The sequence below is a fragment of the Vombatus ursinus genome, unplaced genomic scaffold (genome assembly GCF_900497805.2).
Source record: "Vombatus ursinus unplaced genomic scaffold, bare-nosed wombat genome assembly UNPS02014818.1, whole genome shotgun sequence".
NCBI lineage: Eukaryota > Metazoa > Chordata > Mammalia > Diprotodontia > Vombatidae > Vombatus > Vombatus ursinus.
The window spans coordinates 73,435,301-73,452,968 of NW_020954596.1; the positions used below are offsets into that span (position 1 = coordinate 73,435,301).

The following is a 17,668-nucleotide window of genomic DNA, read 5'->3' on the forward strand; positions in this document are numbered from 1 at the left end:
GTTAAGTCTCAGCAAACAAGGATTATGTTGATTAGGGCTATTAAAACAATCTATCCCAGTCCACCTAGTCTTTGGGAATAGGCAGTGAGAATAACAGATTCTCTTTTCATAATCAGAACAAATGTTAAAAATATTACATTTCAACTATTATTTTCCATTCCTTTCTAAGGATGCTCTTCTTTTAAACTTCCTATAGACTGATGGGCTATAGAGGAAATCAGATTTAGTGAATTTCAAATAAAAACCATTATAAAACATCTGACATTTTAAGAACCAGGATTAGTCATATTTTCCATTCAACTCCCTTTAATCTCTAAGTAGGTTGTAGGCAATTGTCAAAATTAGCATAATTATTCCATCAAGGCTAATATGGAACCTTGCCTGATCCTCATCTTACAGTCCATAAGCTGGTGTTTTCAACAGAAGGTCTGATTTATGGGTTGGGCAGATAAATATACTATCTGATGACTATGATGGATGATGACATAGCAGACTGGTCAAAATCCCTTACAAGAAGCAGAAGAGTGCTGCTCGTAAAAAGAATTATTTTTTTACTGCACAATTATAAATTTTCTTTTTTTCTAAGACATCCACAAAATAATTGGTATTTGAGTTTCAAAGCCTAATCATTTGAGGTACTGGAACAAAACAAACACTAGAACAAACATAGAAACAACACGTCTCAAATTTTCAAAGTCCACAAAAAAAAAAGATTTCAAGAAGCAGCTTGTCTGTTTCCACTTTCTAAGACTTTCAATTCTTGATCATTGTCGCTTCCTTAGACCTTGCTTGCATCTGAAAAGGATGACAAATATATTCTTCCTGTTTTCATTGGTTCAGGATAATACATATATTTCTGTTGTGGTAAATGTCATAAAATGGTATTCCAGTTCAGTAACTCACATTCTTGTGACTAGACCAATGCATGAAGAGAATCAGGACAAGTGTACAATAAATTCAATTCTGTTTTACAGTTCTTCAGTGCAGTTTCCTACTGAATTTTCTTTCTTTTTTAAATTAAGGCTTCATTAAAGAGAAATACATAGTACCGTATTGTGACTTTTAAAAGTTACTCAAGTTAAGTACACTCCCATCCAAAGAAGTGGTCCTGGAGTGACTTTAAAATTGTTGTTGTCAATCGTTGTGGCTGAAGTAGTATCTTACGGGGGGGCCTGGCAAATCTTCATCACCATCATTTTCTGGGGCAAATGATACAGTAAGATCTACATATTTCTTTTCAGTTGATGGTTTCACAAGCTTGTGCATTCTATGAAGAAAAATGAAAGATTAATTCTGTAAAGGTACTCAGAGATTAACAATTCTTAAAAACAAAACAAAAAAGCTCTCCTTATTATATCTTTCTACCCAAATGATCTCCCATAGTTTTTTTCCCTCTCTTTCATTGAGGAACTTTTATGAGAAGTAGCCTGTCTCTACTCCTTTATCATCCAACTACTTAACCTATAGCAATTCTTTAGGAAATAAAATGGAATCTGAAGCATATAACTTTACTGATAACCATCTTCCTGGAGTAGGCCTGCACAACATCATGGACCACTTACAGTACACTGTTTGAAACCCTCCAGAGGATTTTGGGCAGCCAGCAAAAATGAAAATCCCTCAGCAAAACTGACTATGCAAAGTTCCCTTAGGGCCAGCCTGCACAACAAAGCTGTATGTTGTATAGGCCTGCCCTAGAATAACAGCATATTCCCCCCCTTATCCTTTTCCAAAGGGTGAAGCATGATAACTGTTTTAAAGTCTTAAAAGAGCAGTCAGGTGAAAAAGGATTAATTTGTCCAGTTTGGCTCTAAAGCAGTGGTGTCAAATTCAAACAGAAACAATCCCTGACAGCTGCATGCTGACTTAGAAAACCACAAATGAACATTATCTATGTTGTATTGTTTTTGTTTATTTTATTAAACATTTCCCAATTATAATATGGTGGGCCTCCAGCAAACTGGTTGAAGATTTGACATTTCTGCTCTAAAGGTTAGAACTAGGAGCTAAAGGTGGATATATCAGATAGCTTTAGGTCTGACTTCAGGAAAAACTTCCTAACAAATAGTGCTATCCTGAGTGAGATAAGCTGCCTTGGGATGGATTCCAGCTTGCTAAAAGTCTTCAAGAAAAGCCTGGAAGACCACTTTTAACCTTAAAGGGATATACAAAGGTCAGTAGTTATTATTACTAAGGATTCTTGTACAAGATGGACTAAAATGACCTCTGAGGTCCTTTTCAACTCTGAGATTTTGATTCCCCCTGCTTTTGTAGTTAATTCTAATTTGCTAGCTACTCGTCTACTTTCTGATATTATAAGGGGAGGTTATTTCCCATGGTCCTAGCTTTAGTTCTATTCTATGTATTCTCTTCTTTGGCAATCACATTTACTCCCTTACTCCCGTGGTTTTTAACTTATTATTTCCATACAGGGGATCTATATTTCCAGCCCTGGCCTATTTTCCAAACTTGCTAGACCCACATCTCTTGCCTCTTGGATGTTCCATAAACACCTTAAACTCAACATCCAAAGGAACACATTATTTCTCTCCTCAAATCTACTTCCTCTGTTCACTCAGTTATATATCTGAAAACTTGGTGTTTATTTCTTATTTTTCTTAATCACTCAACTGTCATTATGCCCCAAAAGTTATATAACTGCGTATATCCTCTGACCTGGCAATGTCGCTATTAGGTCTGTTTTCCAAGGTGATCAGGGAAAAAGGAAAAAAAAAAAAACAAACCCCTGCATCTTCTAAAATATTTATAGCAACTCTCTTTGTGGTGGTAAAGAACTAGAAACTGAGGGGGATGCCATGAATTGGGGAATGGCTAAACAAGTTATGGCATATGACTGTGATGGAATACTACTGTGCTATAAAAAAGGAGCTGTTTGATTTTAGAAAAATATGGAAAAACTTGCATGAAATAATGAAAAGTAAAATGAGCAGAACCAAGAGAACACTGTCTACAGTAACAGCAATATTCTTCAGAACAACAACTGTGAGCAACTAAGTTATTTTGAATATTGCAAATACTCAATTAACTACCAAAGACCTATGAAGGAAGATGATATCCACCTCTAAAGAAAGAACTGATAAATAGAAGTACACATATATAATGGTTTTATATATATACATATAAACACATACACATACCCCAAAATGGTGGCCTTCTCTAGCGAGGGGTGGGGAGGGAAAGAGGGAGGGAGAAAAAAAAGTAAAATTAAAAAGTCCTCGGTAGAGAACAAAAGAAAATTCAGAAGGAAACACAGAAAAGCAGGGTAGTTTTGAGAACAATGTAAAACTGTATTTGTTACAGTTTAAAAAAATAAAAAAGTAAACTCCAAAAAATGGAGATTCATGGTTTCATTCTGAATCCTCTTTTTATGCTGTGCATGTAGAAATGCTTTTTTTTCCTTTTTGTGTTTAAGTTCAAAATGGATAAAAAACCTCTCAATTATCATATCCAATCAAGTCAAGTACTGTTGCATCCATCCCTTCCTTTTCAACCCACTTATTATCATCCCTGGACTATTCTAATAGTCTTCTAATTTGACTGTCTCCAGTCCCTGCCTGTTTCACAGTGCTTCCAGATTAATCTTCCACATTACTCCCTTTTCTAAAATGGGTGGTGTAGCCATAGTGGTTAGTCTGCTTACTATTCCTCAAACGGGACATTCCCTGTACAGGTTTTTGCACTGGCCGCCCTCTATGCTCGGTGTGCTTTCTCTCCTCAAATCTCTGGTTTACTTCAAGATACAACCTAGTGCAACCTTTTACATAAAGTCTTTATTGATTTCCCTACAATTGGCAGTGTTCCCCCTCACAAAAAATCTTGTATTCACGTTGGCTCCTGCTAGAATATGAGCTTGAAGGCAGGAACTATTTCATTTTTTCTTTATATTCTTAGAGCTTAGGCACAGAACTTGGCACAAGGCAGATACTTAATAAATACTTGTTGATTGATTCTATGTTGTATAAGCCCCAGAAAAATAAGATCCTCCCATTGCCTTTTTGACTTCATATTTCCAGTGCTTAGTCCAATGCCTTACACATAATAAACATTCAACAATTATTTGTTCAACTGAACTGAACGTAGACATCTCTTTGCTGTGAATTATTTGTAGTAATTTTTTAATTCCACCAACTATATAATTTACCATTGGTTGAATGGTTTTTGCTAATGCCAATAATGAATATTAATTAATTAAATTTTTAAAAAAACTAACAATGAAAGTCTGCAGGCTTTTACCCACTTAATTAGTTCCAACAGTTTTGGGTGCAAATCTGAATGGGTCAGTACCTTCCCAAAACAAGACTCTTGGCTCCTTATTGCTTTTGTCCCTATGACTTCAGTCATTTACAGTACTAAGCCTACAGAGATATGGAAGCTTCTTTTATAGCATTTATTTGTTAATAACTAGAAATAAGAAGACAGTACGTTTCCTCCTAATGTGACAAAAGAGGGTAAAAGAGAAAGTCATCAAAATTGAAACAACCTTGATTAAGGCTGGTAGTACTAGAGAAGAATTCAAGCTAATTTAACTGGTCTACCAAAACAGACCACTTCTGTGAATTACAAATCAATTCTTCCATTCAGTTTTTTTCACCATATATTTTAGAAAGGAATTTTGTTTTAAGAAAGTCAATGAGCTTTATAGGGGCAAGATGCTTGTTGCTTCTTTGAAGACTGATTTTCAATACAGAAAATTATTAGGACATTTAAGGTGTGCCAACATACTTTTATATACCAACATACTCTGAGTATAATTGCACTGGTGTTAGAAAATCTTCATTTGCTTAGTAAAGATCTAAGTCAGGATTTTAATCCTGGTGGATCTTTGGGGTTAAACATTTTGATACTCACGTCAACTTTAATCTTTTTGTATGACCAGGCATTACAGGAACATAAAGCATCTTGACTCCCTGTACCACCATTGTGGGTTCAATTCCATACTTCTCCTGTGAAGATCAAAAAACTTTTTAAAAAAATGGACCACACCAATGTGGAGTTATTTATTTTAAACATTAAAACTATTTAATCCTTGTGACCAAATACTTAACCACAGCGTCCAGCTCTCTTGAAAAAGTAACAGATTTGTGACAAAGGCAAGATAACTACTGAAAATTATCTGCAACACAACTGAAACTATTTACTTTTGAATCTTATAGAGAAAAAGAAGCATAAATAAGAGTGAGGAAAAGTGCTCTCAATAGAAGATGCTATCTATTCCTCAATTTCCCAACAGGATGAATCAAAGAGAAATAAAAGGTCTCACCCTGACAGCATTTATGAAATCTGAAAGGGTAAATTCTTCTTTTCCATGAATAGTCCATCTGTCCCAGATTGTAAATGTTATTCCGTTCCTGTTATTAAAAGGAAAAATATGTAGGATGTTTATCTTGCTTCTCTTTAATAAAAATACAACAAAGTCCAGCTTGTAGGCAATACTTATCTTTTGTTAACAATTAAAAATGAATATAAGAGAGAAAGAAAGGCTATTTCTTGAATGTTTTAAAATGTTTAAAATCTTTGACTTATGAAAAAGGATTCTGAAGAAAACTGAATGCAGTTTTTTTCTTGTTTTAAGAAAAAAATTGGAAACACAAAATCATCCAATTTTGAATTAGGACAGCCTTAGATGACATTTAGTCTATTCAATTCACTTTATATTTGAAGAGAATTAAGTGACTTGCTCAAGGTCACAAAGCTGGTTAGTAAAAGAGCCAAGACTAGAACCTAAGTCTATTGATTCTCAGTCTAGAGCAGGCCTGCACAACGTATAGCCTGCAGGCCTCATATTGTACAGGCCTAGTCTACAGCTCTATTATCATACACTCTATGTAAGTGCGGGAAATAGGATTATTACCTATGAAATAATGAAAACAATAATGTACAATTAAATTTGCTCAATTATGTCATATATACAGATTGTGCTATTGGGTAATCAAAGAAATGAAATCTCTCTACCTATTTAGGAGTTTCAAAGAATAAAATGGGATTTAGTGGAAGAAATGACAGTAGAGGGTGTATCTATTTCCTTCTAGATGGGAAAAAGGTGAAGTGTGCTTGGTTCTACTGTATTTCAGAATACAGAAGAATCTGAGTTTTTTAACTACTTGTTACATACCGGATTTCAATTTTTTTAACTTCAGCTGTCTCAGTAAACACTATAATTGGAATGGCTAAGTTAAGGAAACAATTTCTGTAGGCTTCAAATGGAAGGCCACCAGCAGCTTTGATCAACTCCAATGTAACCTGCATATAAGAAATAGACTTGATTAAATATTAGATAATATTTAATTCATAATACACTGTGATACCTATTACTTGGCATTCTTCCCATACGTCATTTCAGGCATTTCTCAGAAAACAAAAACAAAATCAATTGCTAGATAACTTGTATGGCTTTTGGAATGGTGAGTATTCACCTTATCTTACCCATATTCAGAGCCACTATGTTACTTCCACCTATATGCAGTATAGCTGTATGAGTATCCTCTACCTCCACTGTCATACTTTTTGACCCTAGCTGAGAATAACCACCAAATCAATACCACCATTCCTGGAATCATCAGCCCTCTCATGCCCCTGTACAAAATATTCCTCCTTGACTACTTAATGACTACCTCTTTCTCCACTAGTATTGTCATCCACTATTGAAATGTAAGCTGCTTTGGAGCACAGACTATTTCATTTGCTTGTGTTTGTATCCCTAGTGCTTAGCACAGTGCATGGGGTTTTGGGGTTTACTAACACTAATATTCATTAGTATACTTTGTTACTACATCTTGCTTGTCCAGTCTGTCCAACTGGTCTACTTACCTATTTTTAAAATCAATATCAAATAGTTTTGGTGTTAGTCAAAACATATGAAATTATATTAAACACAAAGGACTGAGAGCCATTTTCAATAGATAAGGGGTCAAAGATAAAAACCCAGTTCTCAAAAAAATGTTGCAAACTATTAACTACACAGAAGATTCCTTCAAATAACTAATAAGAGAGATACAAATTAAAATTGAGTTGGTATTTGCCAATCGTCAAAGATAACAAAAGAAGGAAAAAATCCATGTTGGATGGGTTGTGACAAGACAGGCACAGTAATATAACATAGGGAGGAGTTGTAAATTGTTCCTAATGTTCCATAAAGCAATTTAGAATTATGCTTAAAGAAAAAAAAAAAAGGGATTGAAGGGAGGCAGCAGTGTGACATAGTGGATAGAGAGCCCTAGAATTAAGAAGATGTAAGTTAAAGTCTTACTTCTGACACATACTGGCTGTGTGACCCCTCAAGCAAGTCATTTATACTTTCAGGACCCAGGCTCACTACTCTCTGTTAAGTTGTGGCACAAATGTTGATTTGCTCTGGTAGAAAGAGTTTCCTATATTAATGAAATCACAGGTACAATTAAGAAAAAAAAAAAAAGAAATCTAGAAGAAGGCCTCCACCATGTCATACCATGTTAGGTATAGCACTGAGGAGAACTTAAGGAAAGACATGGACATAAGACCCCTTAGGACGACATGAACCAATCACATAAGATTAGAAGATGTGGATAGTTTGCACTTTGCATGTGAGAGGGAGTGACCACATCAATGAGACTGTGGATCCATAGAACACACTATTTCAGAGGACAGAATAATGTATATTATGTTCTAGAAAAAAAAATGTTCATCTAAAATAATTAAAGTTTCACTACTTAAAGAAGATCATTATCTGGAACGACACATACTTTCTTCCTCCTACAATGCTGGATAAAAAAAGAGTACTCTGTATAATACGTATATTTATCTCTTGTTTCTCAACTGCTTACAAATCTGTAATAAAATACCAAGTAGGCCCTAATCACCCCAAGAAAATCCCTTTATTTTTCTTTAATTGACTAGCTCCCTCTTGAAAATGACTGACAGCTGTTCAAAACTTTTTTTTCTTTTCAAGTTTTCCATATTACATCCAATCCCCTTGCTTAGAGCAGAGATCCTTACTTTATGCTGAGAAAACAGAGGCTACTTGTAGTAAATTAGGGTGCTGATTTAAGTGAACTAATGAGTTCCCATAGGCTCAATGATCATTTCTATTTAGCTGACCCATATTCATATAGCCAGCCCTAGTCTTTTTCTTGAACTCCAGAACTGTATCACCAGCTGTCTACAGGATATCTCAAAATCAACATGTCTAAAACCAAATTCATTATCTTCCCCTCCAAACCCATTGTTCTCCCAGACTTCCCTATTAGCGTCAAGGATAACACCTTCTAGTCACCCAGGTTTATAACCTCAGAACTATTTTTGATGCTTCACTCCCATTCACTGTATCCCCATCAACAAAATAAATTAACTAAATAAAGACTTTCTTTCTTTCTTTTTTTTTTTTAAAAAGCAAAGCATTTATCATTTTGATACAGAATTGTGATTAGGTCAGTTACAGTACATGAAGCACTTCTATCATTCTAAAATATCTCCACACCTCCAAAACGACATGAAAACCGTTGAGATGTTTTTAGTCATAATTTAAATTCTATAATAGATAACATTCATATTCATCCTTCCTAAAAATAAAAATAAGTCTGGTCAGAAAGGTCTTCCTTGAGAGAATCAAGACACTCACCAAACCAGACACTGCAGCCGTGGATGTTGCTATAGCAGGGATTATTTTCCCAGCAATGCGCTTTGTTTTCAATCGGTCAGCCGGTTCAATGTTATACATCTTGGCTCGAAGATTGGATGCTGCAGTGATGAAATCTATGTGCCCATTACTATCATCATCTTTTTCAAATGAAAGCACCACCATCTGAAGGTCATCTGATTAAAAGTAAGGAAAAAAAAAGTTTGAACCAGATGTCCACATTTTAAAAGCAACAAATACAACTAATGGTTTTTTCTCCCTGATGACTTCTGTTTTGTTTTAAGATGATTTAAGAAAAATGACAAGGTGGGAGATGAGTCAGGAATTGTAGTTACTAAAAGATACAAGGCAAGATTTGTGTGTTGACATGGACAAATGGCACCTAATTTTTTTTTTAAACCAGACCTATGATTTTATTGGTATATCATGAGGAAACTTCCTTGGCCAGTGTACACTGGCACCTTCTCTGCAATTTACAGCTGAAGTTGCCTGGGGCAATGAGAGGGTAAGGTTAAGTGTTTTATTTACAGCAGGACTTGAACCTAAGTTCAAGACTTAGATACCAGCTCTGTATCCATGAGGCCATGATATATCTCTAATCTAAATATTATAATAATGAAATAAATGTAGTTGCACTATGTAAACAAGCAGAATTCAAGCAAATTGCCCTAAATTTGATAAAATTTTAAAAAAAAGGAGGGGTATGGAAAGAGGAACAAGTACATTTTAGATGCATTTCTAAAGGATGTTTACTACTCATCAAGTAGTTGAAAGTCATTAAGACTGTAAATGGTCTAAAAATGTGGCCTCTTCTATATGCAGTGGACTTTTGACTATCAAGACTGGGTGAATACAGGATAAGAGTCAAGCATAATAACATCAGACTTAAATACAGTTTACAAAAGTACTTTCCTCACAAGAGTGATAAGGTAGGTGGTGCTTACTTTATTATCTCCATTTTATAGATGAGGAAATTGAGGTTGAGTAATTTGCTTATGGTCACCTGACTACTACATATCAGGGGCTTTTTCCACTGCAAAAAATTACTTATAAAACAAACAAACAAACAAAAAGATCAGGAATAAAGGAACAATGGTACAAGACTCTCATCTATAACAGACGATTCACTAAAATGTCTGAACAATGGGTTCTGGTTTTACTATGTTTTAGATCACTATTGATGAAGTTTATACTTTTTTCTTTGTACTCTTAGCAAGAGTTAATCTAAAGCATCAATATGGCAGAGGTTGTCTCTAGGAACAGATCTAGATATGTTTATTTCCTAAAGGAAACTGACTAAGGTACAACCTAACGTGATTCCAGTCACTTTTTAATTAGTACCCTTTACCAGCTCATCAGGCAAAATACGTAAGAGCTATGGGGATAGAAAATTGTTATATTAGTGCACTGGAGCTCCTTAAACTCCCTTGGCAGAAAAAAGTGTTGGAATTACTGAATTCAGTTAAGGTTTAAAAGCGAATGATGGATGTTTTCCCCCTTATTTATAGTTAGTTTTCAACATTCAACTTCATAACGTTTTGAGTTCCAAATTTCCCACCCTCCCTTTTGGCCCCCTCCCCAAGATGGCATGCAATCTGATATAGGCTATATATACATGTACAATGATATTAAATATATTTCCACATTAGTCATGTTGTGAAAGAAGAATCAGAACAAAACGGAAAAACCACGAGAAAGAGAAAAACAACAAAAAAGAGAAAATAGTATGCTTTGATCTGCATTCAGACTCTATTGTTCTTCCTCTGGATGTGGACAGCACTTTCCATGGAATCTTTTGGGATTGTCTTAAATCATTGTATTGCTGAGAAGAGCTAAGTCTATCATAGTTGATCATTGTACAGCATTACTGTTACTGTGTACAATGTTTTCCTGGTTTTGCTCACTTCACTCAGCATCAGTTTCATCTAAGTCTTTCTTAAACCTGCCGACTTATTATTTTTTTTTAACACAAAATTTCACCTTTTTATTATAGCACATGGTACAGTCAGATACATAAACAAGAGTGTGACAAACAGGAAAACACTGAAGCTGAAGTATACAATCATGCCATTAACAATTCCATACTATGGACTTTAAAGATACAAAATTACCTTGTATACTGAAAAATTTTACAATGTTCTGAGTTTTGTTTTGTTTTCCCCAGAAAGACTTCAAAATGTGTTGCAAACTTCTACAAGCAGGAATTAATGTTTAAGGGGAAAAAAGCAGACAGCTTGTGATATATCTATTAAATATACATAGCAAGAGGCAGAACTACATAGAATATTAAAAGATATTTCACTACAAGGTCAGTGAAACTGGAGGACAGAAAGTAAAAAACTTACATGGTTATACTTGGTTACAGAGTTAGAAGCTAGTAAGTGATATCTTTTTAAAAATTACAGAACATTTACTTGAGGAAAAATTCACATCATTTCTTATAAAACAGTATTCCATTACATTCATATACCACAACTTGTTCAGCCATTCCCAAAAAGAAGTACTATAAACATTTTGGTTCACGTGGGTCCCTTTCCCATTCTTATGATCTCTTTGGGTTACAGACCTAGAAATGGTATTGCTAGGTCAAAGGGTATGTACATTTTTATATCCCTTTAGGCATAGTTCCAAATTGCTCTCCAGAATGGTTGGATCAGTTCACATCTCCACCAAAAATGTTAGTGTTCTAATTTTCCCACATCTTCTATGTTTTTGTATTTTGTGTAGATACAGCACTATTTAAAGAAAAAGTCACAGTCAAAATTACTTTTATAAAGATAGTTTCCTTACTTTTAGTAGCTTCATTGGATGATATGGCCTTTTCTAATTGGAAAACAGCATTCCTCTCATCTTCACTACTAACAGGAACATGGTCAGGTTTCCTCGCAGTCTCATCTGTTTGCACAACCTAAATTTATACAGGAAACAGAGCTGCTCAGTTTAATGCCATCATTTTCTTGGTCTGAAGTTGGCTCCCACTATATATGTTTTCTATATTTTTTTCTTATGCTAAAAAATAAAACTATAGAGAAAAGAAAAACAGCCATTTTAGTGTAGTTGCATGTAAAAACAATTTTTAACATTCGTTTTTAAAACTTTGAGTTAGAAATGCTCTCCCTTCCTCCCCACCCTCCCTTATTGAGAAGGCAAGGTTACACATGTGTAGTCATGCAAAAACACTTCTATAAGTCATGTTGTGAAAGACTATATTTCCCTCCATCCTGTCCCACCCCCCCATATATTCTATTTTCTCTCTCTCCTTTCACACTCCCTCCTCAAAAGTGCTTTGTTTCTGACTATACCCTCCCCAAATCAGTCCTCCCTTTTATCACCCTCCTTCTCTTATCCCCTTCCCCCCTATTTTCCTGTAGGATAAGATAGATTTCCATACCCAAGTGAGTGTGTATGTCATTCCCTCCTTAAGCCAAATCCAATAAGAGTAAAGTTCACTCATTCCCTCTCATCTCCACTGTTTTTCTTGCCTCTTTCATGTAGGATAATTTACCCTATTCTACCTCTCCCTTTCTCCTTGTCCCAGTACAATCCTCTCTCACTCCTTAAATTTTTTAGATATCATCCCTTCATATTCAATTCACCCTGTGCCCTCTGTCTATATTCTCTCCAACTCCCCTAATACTGAGAAAGGCCTCATGAGTTACAAATATCATCTTTCCTGGTAGGAGTGCAAACAATTCAACTTTAATAAATTTCTTATGATATGAAAGTACAATAAGAAGAAAAAAGTTATCACAAGAGAGATTTTTTCTGGTTGGAGATCAAGGAAGAATAAATGGAAGAAACCCTATGAAGGATGGATAATAATTATAATAATTTTTTGTGAGATTTTTCAAAGGACATTTCAGGAAAGCACATGCTAGAAATAAAACTAAACATATGAAAATATTTTAAAACATACCTTGTTTGAAGGTTTGAATCTTGGAATCTCTATTTTGGAAAGTATACTGTAGAAAGTTTCTACTGACAAGTCCTATTTTAAAGAAAATGATTTCAATAAATGGTATCTCAAAATCTAGCCATATTGTGATAGAACGAGTCCTGAAATTATTTCTGTATTCTAAGATTCTACAAAATAAGACCTTAAAGGGAAAAACAAATGAACAAAAACCTAGATCCAACAGCATTTCAGGCATGTGGAACCAAAATGATTAGATTATGTTGCATCCATTTTAGACATTCACATTTTATTTTCAACAATCATTTCCCCATGATGCAACAGTTCCTCAAACTGAAGATGCATGTAAGTTAACTGATAATCTAACTTTGTAGAGCACTCAATTGAAAATGCATAAGGTGTTGAGTTTTTTTATAATTAGTGGCAGTTAAACTACTGAAGTTTAGGAAGACTGGTGTTCATTTATGCCATTTAGTATAATTTGCTCCTATACCTAAAGAGTATTCAGTAATAAGGAACTTTGTGAGACTTCTGCACCCCCCCCCCCACCTTGGAAGGATATCAGCCCTAGGTAGGGGCTCATACTGAATCCGTAGTTTGACTAAGCTCCTACATCTTTTTCTGATGAGCTGATACTTAGGTCTTACCTTTCCATATACTTCTGAAGTTTCCTTTCTGAATCCAGAATGTCAATTTTACATTGTCTTTATTAAATTTCATACCACTAAATCAATAAACTGATTTTTACTGGATAGTTGTATTTCACTGTTAAGTTTTAGAGTAAATATATTAAAACTTCTGCTTAGTAACACCAGACTTTTCACAGAATGTTTCTTAAAAGAATGGGAAGCAATGATACCGAGTTGATGCCAACATTTACAGAAAAGCTGGCACATGATTAAATTTTGATGTTTTTATCCCTTGTAGTACTTCAAGAACATCTCACCTTTTCCGTAAACGGGATGCAATATATTGTAGCAAATAGCTTTGCTGCAGTGTGTATGAAACTGAAGTGTCTGTTAAAATAAAAAGCAAATATAACAACCCAATTTGTTACAGCTTAAAACAATGTTCTGTTACATCATCAACTTTATAATTATGGCATTATATTTTTATTGCAGGATATAAAAGAATTAAGTCAAAATAGTCACAAGTGGAAACAAGAAAATTACATATTTGTTCTAAAGCACCAACAAAACTCAAGATGCTCATAAGTTTCAAAATCATAAAATTTCCACTGAGAAAACACTGCAAACCCATTAGAAAAATCAATGTTGCCTTATGGAGTACCAAAGACAAAATTAATAAATAATAGATTATTAATAATGCTTTTTTTTAACCCCATGTGGCAATCTGTAAAATGTCGTTAATAAAAAAGGCTAAAGCATACAAGTTATATTGCAAAAATGGCACACAGAACAGAGTTCTCACCTATTTAGGTTTCTTGCATAAAAACAGAAGAAAGGATCCAATTTTACTTCTTTTTATAATAGTTTCCTAAAGAGATATGTTTCTTGCCCTGACAAACTATAATCCAAAACATTCTCCTTTAAATATATTTTTTAAAGTCTATATGCCTTTAGGGAAAAAAAAAATCTTTTTAATACACTGGACACAATTTGAATCATGAAAAATAAGACGTTTGTTTAATTTACCTATTTCCTTGTTTAAGAGTTCTTTTCTCACATTCCTCACTTTACTAGTAGCAACCAACAAAGGAGGGAACACCAGTATAAACAAATCATAGATTTGAAGCTAGGTGAGCCTTTAAAGTTATCTATAGGTGAGAAAACTGAGGTCTAGACCAGTTAAGTATGATTTGCTCAAGGTCACATACAGTCAAAATTCAGACTCAGGTTTTTTCTTTCCACATCAAGCCATCTTTGTATTACAGTGTGGTGGATAACATCAGAATTTAAAACAATCATAAAGAATGTAACTTTCTTAGGGGCAGGTAGGTGGTGTAGTGGACAGATCTCTAGTCTTGGGAGTCAGGAGGACCTGAGTTCAAATCCAGCCTCAGACACTTGACACTAGCTGTGTGACTCTGGGCAAGTTACTTAACCCCAATTGCCTGACCAAAAAAAAGAATGTAACTTTCTTGCTACAAAAGATATTTTTAGGGCACATATAAACTACAAAGAAATATGGAGCCAAAAGGAATTAAGAAGTTTTAGATAAGTACAAGCCAGAACGTACATTCAATTTCTTAACAATGTCCAACACCAACAAAATAAACAGGTGAATCCACATATTAGTTAATTTTTTCCACAAACCTAAAATCCCATGATTCTAGTTTTAATGAATATAAATATATCACTGACTTCTCCTTTTTACATTGGTCAGGTTAGTAAAAAAGTAAGCACTATTTCCTCACAAAATACATGTATTGATTCAGAAATGAAATGCAGGGGCATCTACATGGCATAGTGGATAGAGAACCAGCCCTGGATTCAGGAGGACCTGAGTTCAAATCCAGGCTCAGACACATAACGCTTACTAGCTGTGTGACCCTGGGTAAGTCACTTAACCCCACTGCCTAGCCAAAAACAAAACAACCAAAAAACAACCAAACCGCTCCCCCCGCCGAAATGAAATGAAAATTTAAAAATGCAATTTTCATAATTTTCTCTTCTTGAATACTGCCTAGATCAGGCTGACACAAGAGGCACATAGGCTGTTTGTGGCCATGCCAAAGATTTTGGGTGGAAAATGAGGATGTACAACAGGCCTGCACAACATATTCCCAGGAGCTGCTTTGATGGGCTGCAAGTGGTCCACAGGCTGTTTGTTGTGCAGACCTGACCTAGATCAGTGATCATCTTTTATAATCTTCTTACCTGTTAATCTTCTAATTTTATTTCAAATACATAAACGAGCCCTGTTATTTAAGTACAAAATATTTCTATGGCAGCTTAAAAAAAATCAAACCTATTATTTCTACAAAGAGAATTATTTTATAATCTATAAAAGTTACCATGGCTGAAAAATTCACCACTCTATTGCCAACCCAGTAATGATAATCTCCAACCTTAATTAGGCACATAGTCCATCCTGAAGCCTTTAATTGTGGAGGGCATATCAGAATTTACCCTCTTATTGGTACAACTTTCAAAAGGCTACCAGTAAGAGGAATATCAGTAGTAAATACATAAAAATGGTATTCTTTACTACTGGCTTGGTGCAGATCATTAGTAATCGAGAAGAAGTGTTCTAAAATAGTTTTCAAGTACATTTGAGTAGGGGTTGGACTAAGTAACCTTTAGGTTATCTTCAAAGTTGAAATGTGATTCTAGAATCCCTATTGGGTCTCATAGTAACCTGTAAAGTAGATGAAATCAAGGCAGGGACATTAAATGAGTAGTTATATTGTTATTCAAATACTGAAGTGTTAATTAAAGCTAATTAACTTAATAAATCTAAAGATAATTTTCAAGTAAGAACAATAACTCCTTATATATCTGATAGCAAATATTTCAATAAAGGGATTAGTGACTAAACATTATGAAAAAATATAACTGTACTTAAAATTCAAGATTTCACTGATACAGGCAATCTCACCATCCTCAGAGATTAAAAGCCTCTCTAACACCACAGGGAAATGGTATTTGTTAGTAGGTCAGTAGGCTATCCTGTGGCCTTTAATGCACCTCTCCAAATGTGGATAGGCTGGTCCTTGTCTGACAGACAAATAAGTCTGATGTGAGGTCTGTATAAGAAACCCTTAAAACTTGGTATAACCGGCAAGAACTTGTGATCTACAGGAATAAACTTCAAGAACCCAGATTTAATTCCTGCCACTGATGAGGCCGAAAAGAATTTTAATGAAGTAAAATTTTTTACAAAGCAAAGAAAAAATGGGAATCTTTGCTTTCAAGTAATACATAGTTTGGCCAATAGCAGAAGAAATTACATCTATTATGTGTGGTCCAATACTTACAAAGGATCATTAAATTCAAACTTGACTGGAGAAGGTGGCCTCTTTGGGGACTGCCAAAACAAACCTAATAATGACATAAACAGTGAATTTTTATGTAGGCAACCATTAATAAAAAAAGAACTACATTAAAGTGTCCTTCACATGTTCAGTAATACTTACTGCCATCTTTTAATCGTGTGTCCAGGGGAAAACAATGAAGAAGCTGAAGAGCCTGGAGAGTCAGGGAGGGGAAAGGAAGAAGGGGGGTCAAAGAAAAATATGATTAACATTAAAAATAAGGTTGTTATACAGTTCTTTTCCTCAAAAGAAAAACTAACAAAAACCAGAAGACCATTTTCTTTCGAATATATTGTTCTTAGTCCAGATGTAGAGCCCTAAGGTACAGCCATAAATATGGCAGGGGAAGGAGGTGGGGGTCGAGAGAGTAGAACACAAAGAGGGAGCTGGTTTTGATGATGTTTCAAAGGAAACTGAGAAAGGGTAACCAGGAGAATCAAAAAAGAAGAGTGTCAGGAAAATCCAGAGAGGAGAGAGTATCCAGTCAATCAATATTTATTAAGTGCCAGGTACTTTGCTAAGCACTGGGGTCACAAAAAAGTGACAAAAGATAGTCCCTGCCCTCAAGAAGCTTACAATCTGATGGCAGAGACAACATGCAAACAAGTATGTACAAAGAGGGTTTTTTTAAACGATATCAGATATTGAATCATGTTTATAACTTGCAACAAAAGATCTATATTGGAAGACATTTTCTACTAAATTATCCCAGTTTTCATTATTACTAATAGGTCTTTACCTTGTCTTAAAATATATCTTAAAAATATCTTAGTTATTCATCATTTTTTACAAAAGGATCAGCATCAAGTTATAAGTAGACTTGCACGTTTTCTTTTAGCAGTTTTTCATTTGACTCAATAGTGCTTCCTTCTCCCTACCTTCTCTTCAGTTTTCACCTTAACTATTTGTAAACTTCCATCTATTTTCTGACCCTCCTCACATTCAAACTATGTCAGAGGTTTCTCAGAGGCAGTGGCACCTGAGTTGAGATTTGAAGGAAAGCAATAATAAGTACGGGGGAGAGTTTGTAAGGACAGAGTGTCAAGTTAAGGTAATTTTTGGTAGTCCCTTGACTAGAATGTAGGAAAGTATGGAGATGCAAATGTGAATATGCAGATTTTCGAGT

At 34.8% G+C, this 17,668-nt stretch overlaps 1 protein-coding gene across 1 annotated transcript in view; it reads right to left on the reverse strand.

Moving 5' to 3' along the window:
- Nucleotides 1–286: 286 nt before the first annotated feature.
- Nucleotides 287–17,668, reverse strand: part of UBA6 (ubiquitin like modifier activating enzyme 6) — a 74,026-nt gene continuing 56,644 nt past the window's right edge. Inside the window, exons 24-33 of the mRNA XM_027836445.1 lie at nucleotides 16,645–16,696; nucleotides 16,486–16,549; nucleotides 13,492–13,561; nucleotides 12,549–12,620; nucleotides 11,423–11,540; nucleotides 8,615–8,808; nucleotides 6,134–6,261; nucleotides 5,282–5,369; nucleotides 4,870–4,964; nucleotides 287–1,267 (exon numbers count right to left, since the gene is read on the reverse strand). Coding sequence (XP_027692246.1) covers nucleotides 1,135–1,267; nucleotides 4,870–4,964; nucleotides 5,282–5,369; nucleotides 6,134–6,261; nucleotides 8,615–8,808; nucleotides 11,423–11,540; nucleotides 12,549–12,620; nucleotides 13,492–13,561; nucleotides 16,486–16,549; nucleotides 16,645–16,696 — 1,014 coding nt within the window. The 3' untranslated portion in view covers nucleotides 287–1,134. The remainder of the gene's footprint in view (nucleotides 1,268–4,869; nucleotides 4,965–5,281; nucleotides 5,370–6,133; nucleotides 6,262–8,614; nucleotides 8,809–11,422; nucleotides 11,541–12,548; nucleotides 12,621–13,491; nucleotides 13,562–16,485; nucleotides 16,550–16,644; nucleotides 16,697–17,668) is intronic.